At 35.7% G+C, this 15,247-nt stretch overlaps 1 protein-coding gene across 8 annotated transcripts in view; it reads left to right on the plus strand.

The window, feature by feature from the left end:
• Positions 1-15,247, plus strand: part of METTL25 (methyltransferase like 25) — a 161,212-nt gene that overhangs the window by 18,288 nt on the left and 127,677 nt on the right. For all 8 annotated transcript variants that reach the window (XM_053226542.1, XM_053226547.1, XM_053226548.1 and 5 more), the window contains exons 2-3: positions 6,586-6,750; positions 7,228-7,334. In XM_053226542.1, the coding sequence (XP_053082517.1) occupies positions 6,586-6,750; positions 7,228-7,334 (272 nt within the window). The remainder of the gene's footprint in view (positions 1-6,585; positions 6,751-7,227; positions 7,335-15,247) is intronic.

Raw genomic sequence — 15,247 nt, forward strand, 5'->3', positions numbered from 1 at the left:
GTATTTGTATGCATATATGTATGTGTGTATTCTTTAATGACATTATAAAATATGTATTTTCCTCCCATTTTATGGATAAATCAAATCTTAGAGCAGATAAATAAATTACTCATGGCCACACAGGGATAGACAGTCTGATAAACAGAATTTAAACCTAGTTCTTGCTCGTTCATTTATTCATTGAATACTTACTTAAGTACCAAGCAATATTCTAAGTTCTGAGGAATCAGTAATGAATAAAAACCTGTGTCCTCTTGGATCTTACTTGCTATAAACATCAGATGGTGTTAAGTGCTATAAAAAAAAAAGATCAGAGAGGGTAAGGGTTGAATGTGGTTGCAGTTTTTTTTTAATTTTTTTTAATGTCTGTTTTTGAGAGAGAGAGAGAGAGAGAGAGAGAGAGAGAGAGAGAGAGCAGGGGAGGGGCAGAGAGAGAGAGGGAGACACAGAATCTGAAGCAGCTCCAGGCTCTGAGCTGTCAGCACAGAGCCCGACACGGGGCTGGAACTCACCAACCGCAAGATCATGACCTGAGCTGAAGTCGGACCCTTAACTGACTGAGCCACCCAGGTGCCCCATGGTTGCAGTTTTAAACAGAGTTATCAGAGAAATTTTCACTGAAATTGTGACATTTGAGCACAGACCTAAAGGGAGTGAGAGTGAGCCATGAAAATACCTGGAGAAGATGGTCTCGGACAGAGTTGAAAACAAGTGCAGAGACCTGAGTAAGCACATCCTATGTGGCGTCTCAGAATTCTCACTGGGGATTTCTGTGCCCCTGGAATCCTCATTGATCATTTGTTGTCCATATGCTTTGTAAATGCTAAGACACATGTCCCATAACTGAATCTCAAAATAGCTTTATTGAGGTTTAGTTATTACCTCACACATAGAAAACACCTTGGAATTGTTGATCTTTTTATCAGGGTTTTTTGCTGTTGTTTTGTTTTTTGTTGTTGTTTTTTAATTTACCACATCAGTTTCTAAATTGCTATATTTTTGTATAATATTTTTATTTGCCTTCAAATTAAACTATGAAAATGGTCTCTTAGAGTTAAAATACGTGGTTAGATTTTCCTATTTTTATATTTAATTTTATTGTTACAAATAACTAGTTAAATGTGAAAATACTTTTGAAATGGTTACATGTACTTTAAAAATTCAGTATGATGTTAATATTGGCACAATGAGAACATGAATGTCAATTCTTTGTTAATTTTACCTTATTCTTTCTGAGAGTGTGGTTTACATGTTGAATGACATACTGTTTCAATTCATATGCAACCAGAAATTGCCCTGAAGTAGCATACGCAAAAAGTTTCCTAGATGTAATTGGATGATATAAAGTAATTTTTAAAAAAAAACAACAGTATATATTTTATTTCTTCCTTATATAAATGATAGGATTATGGAGATACTCAAACATTCATAAAATTTAAAACATCCTATCTATAATTTTCACAGTTCAGCAAGACAGACTTTAACTTTGGTTTGAAGTCTACTAAACAAGTATAAAAGATTAAAGCCTAAGTCTGTTGTGGAAGTTATAGCCTTACAATATGTAATTAAATGTGCATTGAATATAAGTAAATTTCTATTTTAGGAAACATGTTCAATTGAACTCAGGCAACACTTTTGAGCACTTACTATGCTTATGGCAGTTTTATCGATCAGAAAAAAAATCACCTGTGAAGCTATTGCAGTAGCACTGGTGGGAACTAATAGAGTTTGAACCCTGGTGGTGATGATGGGGGATGGGATGGGGAGATTCATTCCACAATGAAAGACATTTTTATATTAAGATTGATGAGTGGCTAGGTATGTGGATCAAGGGCACAGGGAGTGTTTAAGATGATGGAAAAACTTCAGCACTGAGTGAGCAAGGACGTTATTAAACAAGACATTATTTAAAGAGCATGAGAATGTTCAGCTCAGTTTTGAGCCTTTTGAATTGGAGGCATCTGTAGGATATTCATGTACAAATGAATATAAGACATTTCCATGTCCTTTGAAGATGATTATTAAGAGGGCACTGTTGATTTTTTTCTTGACATTCTGGACCATGGGACAGGTCTAGGCTGTGTAATAGCAATAGTGACCTTTGTCCTAACTCCTATAACACAGTTAAACCTCAAAATTTAGCACACAATTATATTCTATCTTGTATCACATTCTAAATGTTCTAAATTGCTGTTGTCTCACCTTATGATTATAGTCATTAGGGCTCAGATGAGATTCTATTCTAACAGGCTCAGCAGTGCTACTGAAGTCCTCCCACTGGCCTCAGTGATCACTGCCACCACAGAATCTCAGAATTTGTTTCTCCTAGTATAGCTGGTGATACTGCAATAGTGAGTGTATTAAAGTGTTGCTTTCTTTCATTCATTCATTCATTCATTCATCCATTCATCCCCTCTTTACTGAGTGCCTTCCGTGTACAAGGTGTTGTTGCTTTCCAAGGTGTTGCTTTACAGCTGAGTGCTGGCATAGCATGGCATGAAGGAGTCGGGTTGCTTTGTGTTTAGAAATATAGGGGCGCCTGGGTGGCGCAGTCGGTTAAGCGTCCGACTTCAGCCAGGTCACGATCTCGCGGTCCGTGAGTTCGAGCCCCGCATCGGGCTCTGGGCTGATGGCTCAGAGCCTGGAGCCTGTTTCTGATTCTGTGTCTCCCTCTCTCTCTGCCCCTCCCCTGTTCATGCTCTGTCTCTCTCTGTCCCAAATAAATAAATAAACGTTGAAAAAAAAAAAAAAGAAATAGATACTACAACAAGATCTCATTATAAAACCTCATTATTTCCTTTTCAGAGACTTATCAGTTGTTCTATGTGTAAAAGTTACTTTTTAAATTTTTCGAAACCTTAAAATAATTTCCAGTAGAGGGAGGTGTTGAGGGAAGTAAAGTGAAAGAATTAAGAACATAGCAAAGTGAATATGAACCATCTTCAGATATTACCATGCATGGTATGCACCTCTGCCAGAGGGAGTTCTGGCTAGACCTGATTCTGACCGTCAGATTTGCCGAGCGGTTTTAACTGCTGTCTTCCCTGTTTTCATTTGTTGCCCACTGAATTGACTGCTGTGGCATGCTAATCAAAGTGAGATTTGTGAGCAAGGTTCACGTGCCTTGCCATTTGGTGTGTGTGTGAACCTGGCTCTCTAGGTTGCAGTTTCTTACTCTGTAAATGGGGATGAGGCCACTATGTAATCACCTCATTAGACTATTCCATTAAATGTAAACTGTTGAACACGGTGCCTGACACAAAGCATATGAGCAATAAATGTTAGTTATAATGTTGATTTATTGTGAATCCTAACAGTATTCTGTCTTCCTTAAAGTGCTAAATAACATTCAGGTAAAATAACAGACATTTATTTTTGAAACTTTATTTTTATTTATTGAATGTAAATATGTAGACTATGTACAATGTAAATATATTGATTGAATATTTCTATTTCTAGTTTTGAAGTGTTATTATTCATTTCTCTACCTTGAGATTTTTATAATCCAACGTGTATATATGACTTTTCTATCTTTCCTTGTGCATTGATCTCTGTGGGTTTTTTTTAAAGATTCTTAGAGATACCCTGATCTCATATTTACAGAAAATAGATTTTCCCCATCTCTTTGCTCCCCTTGCTCTCTCATGCCCAATTAATCTACATTATAAGAAATTTCTGTGGAATAGTGATCTAGGTGTACAAAAATAAGAGTTAAATTAAAGACAAAGCATGCAATCAAGCAGAACAGGTGCTTCCAGTAGGGGGAGACATTTACAAAATAATCAAGCCACATAGTATGCTGGCACATTGGGCAACAAATTTAAAAACAAAGTTTTCTGTGTAAAAAAATTGAACTAATTAATAATTAAGTAAATATCAGTTGAGCAGCACTGTAGTTTCTGTTTTGCCAGTTGCCAAACCCAAGCTCCTACTAGTATTTAGAGAAGCACTGTGAGGACCACATACACTATTACCATTGCCACATAACTTTTCTTACATACTGTTTCAGAGATGGAGGCAAAGGTAAGAACATGACACGTCTGTCTTGCTCGCTCTCTCTCTCTCTCTCCTCTGAATCTTTAGAAATATTTCTGTAATTCAGAAATATTTTTCACAGATTCTAGACTATCTGAATAAACTGGTGTAACCCTAAATAACATAAACTAATGGATTAAATCAGATCACTATCTTTTTTGTTTAAAGCAATCATTGCTAAAGATAATAGTTTTGTAATTTTGATTTCCAAATTTCTGAAATTACTTTGAGGCCTATAATTAAAAGCAAATTAACAACATTTAGATCAGGTTGGATTGGGATTTTTTTTCAAGTATTTTCAGTAGAATAGTTAAGTTGATTTGAACCTTTACTTTTCCAACAGAAACATCAACATTTCTTTCTGTTGGCAACATTGTCCAATAACTGACTACTATAATAGTCCCTCTGCACTTTGAGATTTAATACTCTTATTCTATCACACTCTAAGAAATTGCTGCCCTGGAACTTGGGGATGTTGAGACTGCCCTTAAACCTGAGAGTCTCACTTAATAGTTGACTGAGTTTTCCCCTCTGTATCATGCCTAAATATTTTGATGTGGATTTTATTTCTTTTGGCTGTGTTAGTAAATTCAGTTTGTAAAATATCCAAAGAACTTTATAATATGTGAAATATAGCTTAAATAAATCCACTATAGTAATTTTATAGCTTATATTTCTATCTTGTTGATTCAGAAATGGAAGTTACAGGTCTCTGCCAACCATATTCTTATTAATTAACATGGTAAACATTATCACCAACATCTTAATAGATATTAATTAACTTCAAAAAGATACTATCTAAACATGTAGTTTTTATTTAGAATTCTGAGAGCCTCCATCAATTTTCTTCTTTTAAATTTTGTCAGGAGCATCATTATTCTTTGTGTTTAAATAAGCTTTTATAATTTTACAAGTAACTATGGAGGGTAAGCTATGCTAGAATAGACTTCGTAGCGTGTAGTTTGGTTTCTCTGGGAGAACCAAAGTTGTTTCCTGGATTGTACCATTCTTTTGTAAGGTGAACATTTTACTACACTTGGTCTTAGCCAAAAGGCTGAAAAGTGATTCGTAAGGTGAACATTTTAAATACTTCATTTAAACACTGGATGTGTGGGGTTTTTTTTTAATTATTTAAAGTAATTTTCAATGAATGAACTTAATTAGACAATCTATCTGAGGAGTTTATTTGAACCACTAAAGACAAATTGGAATGCCCTTTTTGTAAGCTTCCTAAATACATTAAATGTACTGAAAATGGCCCTAGACAAATGAAATTGAACAAATAAAAAGCAAATCTGTCAGTGTACATAAGTGTACCCATTAGAATGGGCGAGCTTATGCTGCAGTAATAAACCTAAAAACTCAGTCACTAAAAAGAATGAAGTTTACTTTTCTATATGTTGTAGCATAGTTTGACAGAGGTGATGTCTGTGTCATCCTCATTCAAGGACTCAGGTTCCACCTTGACACATGTTTCAGTGATTACAGTTCTGGGAATAGAAAGCATAGTGAATTTTCTGATTCTCTTAAAACGTCTGTCTGAAAATGGTGTAGTTCACTTTGGTGAGATGTGGCCACACTAGAGCTCAAAAGGATGCATGATCCTCACACAGAGAGAGGTACCCAATGTTTGCAAACAGTACGACAGTTGACCATACTCTTCTTAATGAGTGAGCATTTGGAAATCATCGGTAGTTCCTATAATAAACTTATAGAATGCCTGGTTTAAAACTGACCAGGGGAAGAAAATGAACTGTTTTCACCTGAATGTAACATGAGTAGTTTTTGAACTCATCTTGATAGTGCGCTGAACACACGTGAACACAAAATTTCTACATGGTGCAAATGATGCAGGGCTCTTTTACAGTAACATTTATACCATTGGGGACATTGCCATCGTTCTACATGCAGTGTGCACGGGGAATAACAGTGCAGTGCATGCAGGCTGATTGCCTTTAAATTCACAGTTGCAGGTCAGCCAGACTGTTCATAAATTATGTGATGACTACAGTTTAGCAATATTTTTTTTCAAAAATTTTTAACATTTATTTGTTTTTGAGAGACAAAGTCAGAGCACGAGTGGGGAAGGGGCAGAGAGCAAGGGAGACACAGTCCAAAGCAGGCTCTAGGCTCTGAGCTGTCAGCACAGAGCCTGACGTGGGGCTTAAACTCAAGAACCATGCGATCATGACCTGAACTGAAGTTGGATGCTTAACTGACTGAGCAACCCAGGCACCTGCAATTTAGCAATATTTTAAACCAAATATTTGGCTTTTGGAACCAAAAAAAAAAAAAAGACTCGAATTTTAATTTAGAGTTTAAATATATAATTGTGAGCACTAAGAGAAAACCAGGTGCTACAAATAACTAATAATCGAAATAATAAATATAATGGAGTCATTAGAGATATTTTCAAAATTCACACCAAAATGGAAATATTGTAATTCGTTGTAAAAATCCAGTGTTTTTCATTCATTTTTTAAATCTCACCCAAGTTAGCTATTAACTAGTTATTGCTAACATTTTTCTTTTTATCCTCATTTTTTTTAGGTATTGCCAATTTTCCCCAAATATTTTGTGAAACTTCCCAGAAGCTAGTGAGTGTGGAAGCCTTTGCTTTGGCTGTGAGATATTATTCTGTACAAAACTTGGGAATATGTACTCCTTTTGAACAGTTGCTTACAGCCCTTCGAGGAAATCAAAAACAGAGAACTGGTAGGTGTGTTTGTGGATGTGTATTTATGCATGTTTTTTTAGTACTAGAAGTAGTAGATTGTTCATATATGTATATCTTTCCAACGTGTTCTTAATTTATTGTTAGACTTTCTATCATGAGCAGTGATAGATTGGCTTGTGTCAATCTTTCTTATGAATTATACAGAATGACTTAGTTACGGATCTCCCCATTGTTCCCTACATTGTAGTTCAGTTATCAGTCCTTTCCTTTGTAGTTAATTGTGTTTTCTGTCAAGGAACATTTTTAATAATGTTCTATGGGCCATCTTCTTGTTTATATTCTTAATTCAAATTTTGATTCATAGCAGCTAAACTAATAGAGATTTATCATGCAGAGACAATAGAATATGTTATTGTCACATGTAATTACAGAAAACATGAACATTAACTGATGATTTTTCATTACATTTTGTTCCTTTGATAGCAGTATTTTAATTTTGTTTTACTTTTGTTCAGGTGAAAATGTGAAACCAGATGAGTTTATGAATTTGAAAAAGTCTCATGAAGTTCAGGTTATGTCAGAGCTGATCAGCAGTATTGCTGATTACTGTGGAATAAAGCAGGTAAGAGAATTTGTCCGTATTTTCAGGTGTTAAGGTAATTGCCTTTTTTTGTATCATTCATATTTTTTTGTCTACTATCACTGTCTAGCATTTAAATGTCATTAAATAATAGCTGAAGTTACATATGTCAGACATTTTAAATATGTGCTCTCATTTCCCAATAGTGTGAATATAACAAATTTATACTAAAAATAAGATATGACTATTCATGTTTTACCACAAATTTCAGTCTTTTAAATTATCTTTGTTGGGACGCCTGGGTGGCTCAGTCAGTTAAGCATCCAACTTCAGCTTAGGTCATGGTCTTACAGTTTGTGAGTTCAAGCCCCGTGCTGACATCTCAGAGCCTGGAGCCTGCTTCAGATTCTGTGTCTCCCTCTCTCTCTCTGCCCCTACCCTGCTCGTCGTGCTTGTTCTTTCTCTCTCTCTCAAAAAGAAATAAACATTAAAAAAAATTGTCTTATGTTTCCAACTTGAGGCAGCATTATGATAATGACATTTGGCAAAATTGTTTGCCGCTGGGTGTTCTAAGGAGGTAGATTACCAAGCTGTGGTCTGGGGTACCTGCCTCATTATAGTAACTCAAAGAAACTATGTGTTAGAACTTGGAGAATCACAATGCATTCCTGTTGTGAAAGTAGCTTTTTGGGAAACATGGTAATGTGTAAAAACAGATGTTAAATTAAAATCAAAGATTGCCTATATTAACCTATAAAAATAGTAAGTTATTTTTCTTATCCCTGGCTCATAAAAAATAGTAAATTAGTTTTCTTATCTCTACAAGAACAATCTCTGGGAGTAGTAGAGAATTTTCCCTCCTTCAGTTTTTTTGGGTGTTAGAATATTTTCCATGGATTCTTCCAGACTTGTGGAGACTTTGAGGGCGACTAGAAAACTATGAAAGCTTGGGCTAGGCATCCAGAGCCACTTGTGCAACATAGATCTCTAGGGTAGGGGTCAGAGGCAAGAGCTAAGGCAGTTAATTTTCAGCTTTTTTCTAGTGTATCCTACCTAGCAGTACCTGTCAAGATCAGTTGAACAGGCAGTGATACTCAGCTGGACTAAAAGGGGAAATTACATGGTAAAATTTAAACTACTGCAATACATCTCATATGGCTAAACATAAGAAACATAGAATTGAATGGAAAACTAAAAAATTTACAGAAGACTACATATTTTTTAGTACCATTTTTTTAAAGCTCTTCAGCAAAATAATGGTATATTCTTAATGGAAAAAATACATACAAAAAAGCTATTAAAGAAGCAGGGGAATCATGAACAATAATTTGAGAATAGTTGTTACTGCTGGTCAAGGAAGCAACGAGAGAGATATGGAAGGAAGACATAGTCCTGCACAGTGGAAATACTCATATTCTCATTCATAGGGTGGCTGGTAGGTTCATCGTTATAGCAGATACTGTTGGAGGTCTAACCTAAATTTTCTCAGGCATTTCATTAGTGTGCCGGCTTGCCTTCTACCTGGCAGTATCTGCATTTTTCCCTATCGGTTTTGTCTGACTGCTAAAGCAAAGCACTACCTGTATACAAGTTCTGGGAATTAATTCCTCCCCGTGAGTAGCCTTGAATTAATGATTGATACAAGTTGATGTGCAAATACATTAACTCCTTAACATTTCAGGTAAGATGATTGTGAACTATGTTGTCTACACTAGCTCTCAGTTTCCCATTGTGATTAAATCCAGCTTGTGCTAAAGTGGTATCTTTTTTTTTTTAATATTTAATTTTTGAGAGACAGAGAGAGACAGAGCATGAGGTGGGGAGGGGCAGAGAGAGAGGGAGACACAGAATCTGAAGCAGGCTCCAGGCTCTGAGATGTCAGCACAGAGCTCGGTGCGGGTCTCGAACTCACGGAGTGTGAGATCATGACCTGAGCTGAAGTCGGAAACTTAACCAACTGAGCCACCCAGGTGCCCCTAAAGTGGTATCTTTTTTAATAGCATACCTTTTACTGAGCTGCCTTTCTTTCTCCTTTTATCTACTTCCCTACCAGTGTTTCTTTCCCTCCCAGATAGTTCAGTTATACTTAAATCTTTGTTGTAGAATCTTCCCTGTGATAACCCAACTAAGATAAGTGCTATTTATTGTTGTGCTTCATAACTTCATTCTTAGACTACATTTATTCTTTTATTTATATGAACTATTACATAATAAATAACTTCAAATTCATACAGCACATTATTGTTTTGTCAAGTTTATCTTTTAAAATTTATTTTTTATTTGTTTATATTTTTGTTTATATTTATTTATTTATTTAAATCCAATTTAGTTAACATATAGTATAATAATGATTTCAGGAATAGAATTTAGTGATGTCATCACTTGCATATAACACCTAGTGCTCATCCCAACAAGTGTCCTCCTTAATGCCCATCACCCATTTAGCCCATCTCCTGACCCAACACCCCTCCAGCAACCCTCAGTTTGTTCTCTGTATTTAAGAGTCTCTTATAGTTTGTCTCCCTCTCTTTATGTCTTGTTTTTGCATCCCTTCCCCTATGTTCATCTGTTTTGTTTCTTAAATTCCACATGAGTGAAATCATATGATATTTGTCTTTCTCTACCTTATTTCACTTAGCATAATACATTCTAGTTCCAGCCACGTTGTTGCAAATGGCAAGATTTCACTTTTTTTGATCACCAAGTAATATTCCATTTTGTTTGTGTGTATGTGTGTGTGTGTGTGTGTGTGTGTGTATGTACACACATATCCCGTCTTTTTTGTCCATTCATTAGTTGATGGACATTTGAGCTCTTTCCATATTTTGGCTATTGTCGATAGTAGTGCTATGAACATTGGGGTACATGTGCCCCTTTGAATCAGCATTTTTGTATCCTTTGGATAAATTCATAGGAGTACAATTGCTGGGTCATAGGGTAGTTTAATTTTTAATTTTTTGAAGAACTTCCATACTGTTTTCCAGAGTGGCTGCACCAGTTTGCATTCCCATCAGCAGTGCAAAAGGGCTCCTCTTTCTCTGCATCCTCACCAACATCTGTTGTTGCGAGTTGTTCATGTTATCCATTCTGACAGGTGTGAGGTGGTATCTCACTGTGGTTTTTATTTGTATTTCCCCAACGATGAGTGATTTTGAGCATTTTTTGATGTCTGATAGTCATCTGGATATCTTCTTTAGAAAAGTGTCTATTCATGTCTTTTGCCCATTTCTTCACTGGGTTATTTGTTTTTTGAGTGGTGAGTTTGATAAGTTGTTTATAGTTATTGGATACTAACCCTTTATCAGATATGTCATTTGCAAATATCTTCTGCCATTCCATCGGTTGCCTTTTAGTTTTATAGATTGTTTCCTTCACTGTGCAGAAGCTTTTTATCTTGATGAAGTCCCAAAAGTTCATTTTTGCTTTTGTTTCCCTTGCCTCCAGACTTGTTGCGTCCAAGGTCAATGAGGTTGTTGCCTGTTTCCTCCTCTAGGATTTTGATGGCTTCCTGTCTTATGTTTAAGTCTTTCATCCATTTTTAGTTTATTTTTGTGTATGGTGTAAGAAAGTGGTCCAGGTTTATTCTACATGTCACTGTCCAGTTTTCCCAGCACCATTTGGTGAAGAGACTTTTTTCCATTGAATATTCTTGCTTGCTTTGTCAAAGATTAGTTGGCCATACGTTTGTGGGTCCATTTCTGGGTTCTCTGTTCTGTTCCATTGACCTTTGTGACTGTTGTTGTGCCAGTACCATACTGTCTTGATGATTACAGCTTTGTAATACAGCTTACAGAATTGTAAGCATTACAGAATTGTAATGCCTCCAGCTTTGGTTTTCTTCATCAACATTACTTTGGGTATTCAGGGTCTTTTCTGGTTCCATACAAATTTTAGAATTGTTTGTTCTAGCTCTGTGAAGAATTCTGGTGTTATTTTGATAGGGATTGCATTGAATATGTAGATCGCTTTGAGTGGTATTGACATTTTAACAATATTTGTTCTTCCAATTCATGAACATGGAATGTTTTTCCATTTTTTGTGTCTTTTTCAATTTCTTTCATCAGCTCTCTATAGTTTTCAGTGTATAGATTTTTCACCTCTTTGGTTAGGTTTATCCTAGGTATTTTATGGTTTTTGGTGCAATTGTAAATTGGATCAATTTCTGGATATCTCTTTATGTTGCTTCATTATTGGTGTATAGAAATGCAACTGATATCTGTACATTGATTTTATAACCTGCAACATTGATGAATTCATGTATCAGTTCTAGCAGTTTTTGGGTGTAGTCTTTTGGATTTTCCACATAGAGTATCATGTTGTCTGTGAAGAATGAAGTTGGACATCTACCTTGCTGATATGGATGCTTTTTATTTCTTTTTGTTGTCTGATTGCTGCAGCTAGGACTTCCAACACTATGTTGAATAACAGTGGTGAGAGTAGACATCCCTGTCATGTTCGTGACCTTATAGGGATAGATCTCAGTTTTACCTATTGTGGATGATATTAGCTGTGGGTCTTTCATATATGGCCTTCAGGATGTTGAGGTATGTTTCTTCTATCCCTACTTTTTTGAGGGTTTTTATCAAGAAAGGATGCTGTATTTTGTCAAATGCTTTCTCTGCATCCATTGAGAAGATCATGTGGTTTTTATCCTTTGTTTTATTAATTTGATGTATAACATTGATTTGTTGATATTGAACCAGCCCTGCATCCCAGGAATAGATCCCACTTGATCATGGTGAATAATTCTTTTAATGTATTGTTGGATCTGATTGGCTAGTTGAGAATTTTTGCATTCATGTTCATCAGGAAAATTTGTCTGTAGTTCTCCTTCTTAGTGGGTTCTCCTTTTTAGTGTCTGGTTTTGGAATCAAGGTAATGCTGGCTTTGTAGAATGAGTTTAGGAGTGTTCCTTCCATTTCTGTTTTTTGGAACAACTTTAAAGAAATACGTGTTAACTCTTCCTAAAATATTTCGTAGAATTCCCCCAGAACGCCATCTCTCCCTGGACTCTTGTTTGTTGGGAAATTTTTGATTACTGATTCAGTTGCTTTACTGGTTAAAATTGCCCAATTTATCGGCATATAATTGCTCATAATATTCTCTTATTGTTTATATTTCCGTGGTGTTGGTTGTGATCTCTTCTCTTTTGTGATTTTATTTATTTGGGTCCTTTCCTTTTTCTTTTTGATCAGTCTGGTTAGGGATTTATCAATTTTGTCAATTCTTTGAAAGAACCAGTTCCTAGTTTCATTGATGTGTTCTATTATTTTTTGTTTTTGTTCTTTGATTTCTGTATTATTGATTTTTGTTCTAATCTTTATTATTTCCCGTCTTCGCTGGTTTTGGGCTTATTTGCTGTTCTTTCCATCTCTTTTAGGTGTAAGGTTAGGTTGTGTATTTGTGACCTCTCTTCCTTCTTTAGGAAGGCCTGGATTGCTATATACTTCGCTTTTAGGACCACCTTTGCCACAACTCAGAGGTTTTGGACTATTGTGTTTTTACTTTCATTGGCTGCCATGTACTTTTTAACTTTCTCTTTAATTTCTTGATTTAGCCCATTCATTCTTTAGTAGGATCTTCTTTAATCTCTAAGTATTCATGGTTTTTCCAACTTTTTTCTTGTGGTTGATTTCAAGTTTTATAGCATTGTGGTCTGAAAATACACACTGCATGTGTGTACTTGTTTGTACTTGTTGAGGGCTAACAGTCCAGTATGTCATTCAAAACCATTGTTTCCTTGTTGATTTTCTGCTTTGCTGATTTTTCCATTGCTGTAAGTGGGATTGAAGTCCCCGACGATTATGGTATTATTATCAATGAGTTTCTTTGTTTGTGATTAATTGATTTATATATTTCAGTGTTGCCATATTGGGGGCATAAATGTTTACAATTGTAACATTTCTTAGTGGATAAGCCCCTTAATCACGATATATATATATATATATATATATATATATATAATTACGATATGTTACCTGCTTCACCTCTTGTTATGGTCTTTATTTTAAAATCTAGTTTGTCTGATATAAGTATGGCTCCTCCAGATTTCCTTTGACAACGAGTAACATGATAGATGGTTCTCCATACCTATATTTTCAATCTGCAGGTGTCCTTAGGTCTAAAATGAGTCTCTTGTTAGCAGCATATGGATGGATCTTGTTTTCTTATCCATTCTGATTACTCTATGGCTTTTGATTGAAGCATGTAGTCCATTGACACTTAGAGTGAGTACGGAAAGATACGCATTTAGTGCCATTGTGTTACCTGTAGAGTTGATGTTTTTGGTGATGTTCTCTGGTCCTTTCTGGTCTTTGTTGCTTTTATTCTTTTTTTTGTTTGTTTTTGTCTTTTCTCCACTCAAAGAATCCCCCTTAAAATTTCTTACAGTGTTGGACTAGTGGTCACGAACTCCTTTAGCTTTTGGTTGGGAAAATCTTTATCTCTCGTTCTATTTTGAATGACAGCCTTGCTGGATAATGAATTCTTGGCTGCAAATTTTTCCAGTTCAGGATGTTGAATGTATTCTGCCACTCCTTTCTGGCTCGCCACGCTTCTGTAAATAGGTCTGCTGTGAACCTGGTCTGTCTTCCCTTATAGATTAAGGACTTTTTTGTCTTGCTCCTTTCATAAGTTTTTCCTTGTCTGTGTATTTTGTGAATTTGACTATGATATGTCTTGGTGATGGTCGGTTTTTGTGGAATCTGATGGGAGTTCCCTGTGCTTCTTGGATTTTGATGTCTGTGTCCTTCCATAGATCAGGAAGGTTTTCCTTTATAATTTGTTCACATAAACCTTATGTCCCTTTTCTTTCTCTTCATCTTCTGGGTCTCCTATGATTTGGATGTTATTCCTTCTTGATAAATCAGTGAGTTCTCTAAGTCTGTATCATGTTCTTTTTGCCTCTGTTTCCCTTTTTTTCCTGCTTCATTATTCTCCATAATTTTATCTTCAGTATTGCTGATTTGCTGCTCTGCTTTGCACATCTTTGGCATTGTGGCATCCATTCGAGATTGCATCACGGTTATAGCATTTTTAATTTTAGTCTGACTAGGTGTTATGTCTTTTACTTCCACAGATATGGATTCTCTAGTGTCTTCTATGCTTTTTCTCACCCCCCAGCTAGTATTCTTACTATCATGGCTCTAAATTCTAGTTCAGACATATTATTTATATCTGTGTTGATTAAGTCTCTGGCTGTCATTTCCTGTTCTTTCTTTTGGAGTGAATTCCTTCATTTTGTCATTTTGGAGGAAGAGAATATAATAATAAAATATTAAATATTAAAAATAAAAAACAAATCAAAGATCAAACAAAGGAAGCTAGATCCTAGGTGTGTTTCATTCTGCTTGTTGAAAGAAGCTTGATAGAAAAAAAGGAAAAGGGGGGAAAAGGTAAGAACAATTTTAAAAATTAAAAAATAGAATAAAATAGAATAAAAATAAAATGAATTAGAATACAAAAATTTTTAAATAAAAAATCAAGTAAAAAATAATTTTTTCTCTTTCTGTATCCAAGAAAGAGAAAGAAAAGAGAGAAGAAAGAAAACAATTTAAGCAAAAACAGAACGAAAGAAAATGAACAAATAAATGAACCATCAAAGAGAATGAAACCTGAATGAAGTTACAGCCAGTTTCCCCTAGAACTGAAACTATGAAGCTCTCTATAGTCCATCCACTAAGCAGCACATGGAGTGACCCCCCCCCCCCCATCTTTTGGGGGACGTGCTTGGAGGGCACAATTGGATGGGCTTGGTATAATGACTCTGTTCTCCAGTAGGTGGCACTGTTTAGCTTACTGGGGTGGATCATTGTGTGTGCACGTGCACACGGCAGGTAGATATGGTTTTACCCAGCTCCCTAGTCTCTGACACAGGAACTTCACACTCCCACTGACCTACGATCAAGCACCCCTCCTTTGTCTCAGGCCTCCATCCACTCCCTGCCTCTACCTTG

Source organism: Acinonyx jubatus, chromosome B4 (genome assembly GCF_027475565.1).
Source record: "Acinonyx jubatus isolate Ajub_Pintada_27869175 chromosome B4, VMU_Ajub_asm_v1.0, whole genome shotgun sequence".
Classification (NCBI taxonomy): domain Eukaryota; kingdom Metazoa; phylum Chordata; class Mammalia; order Carnivora; family Felidae; genus Acinonyx; species Acinonyx jubatus.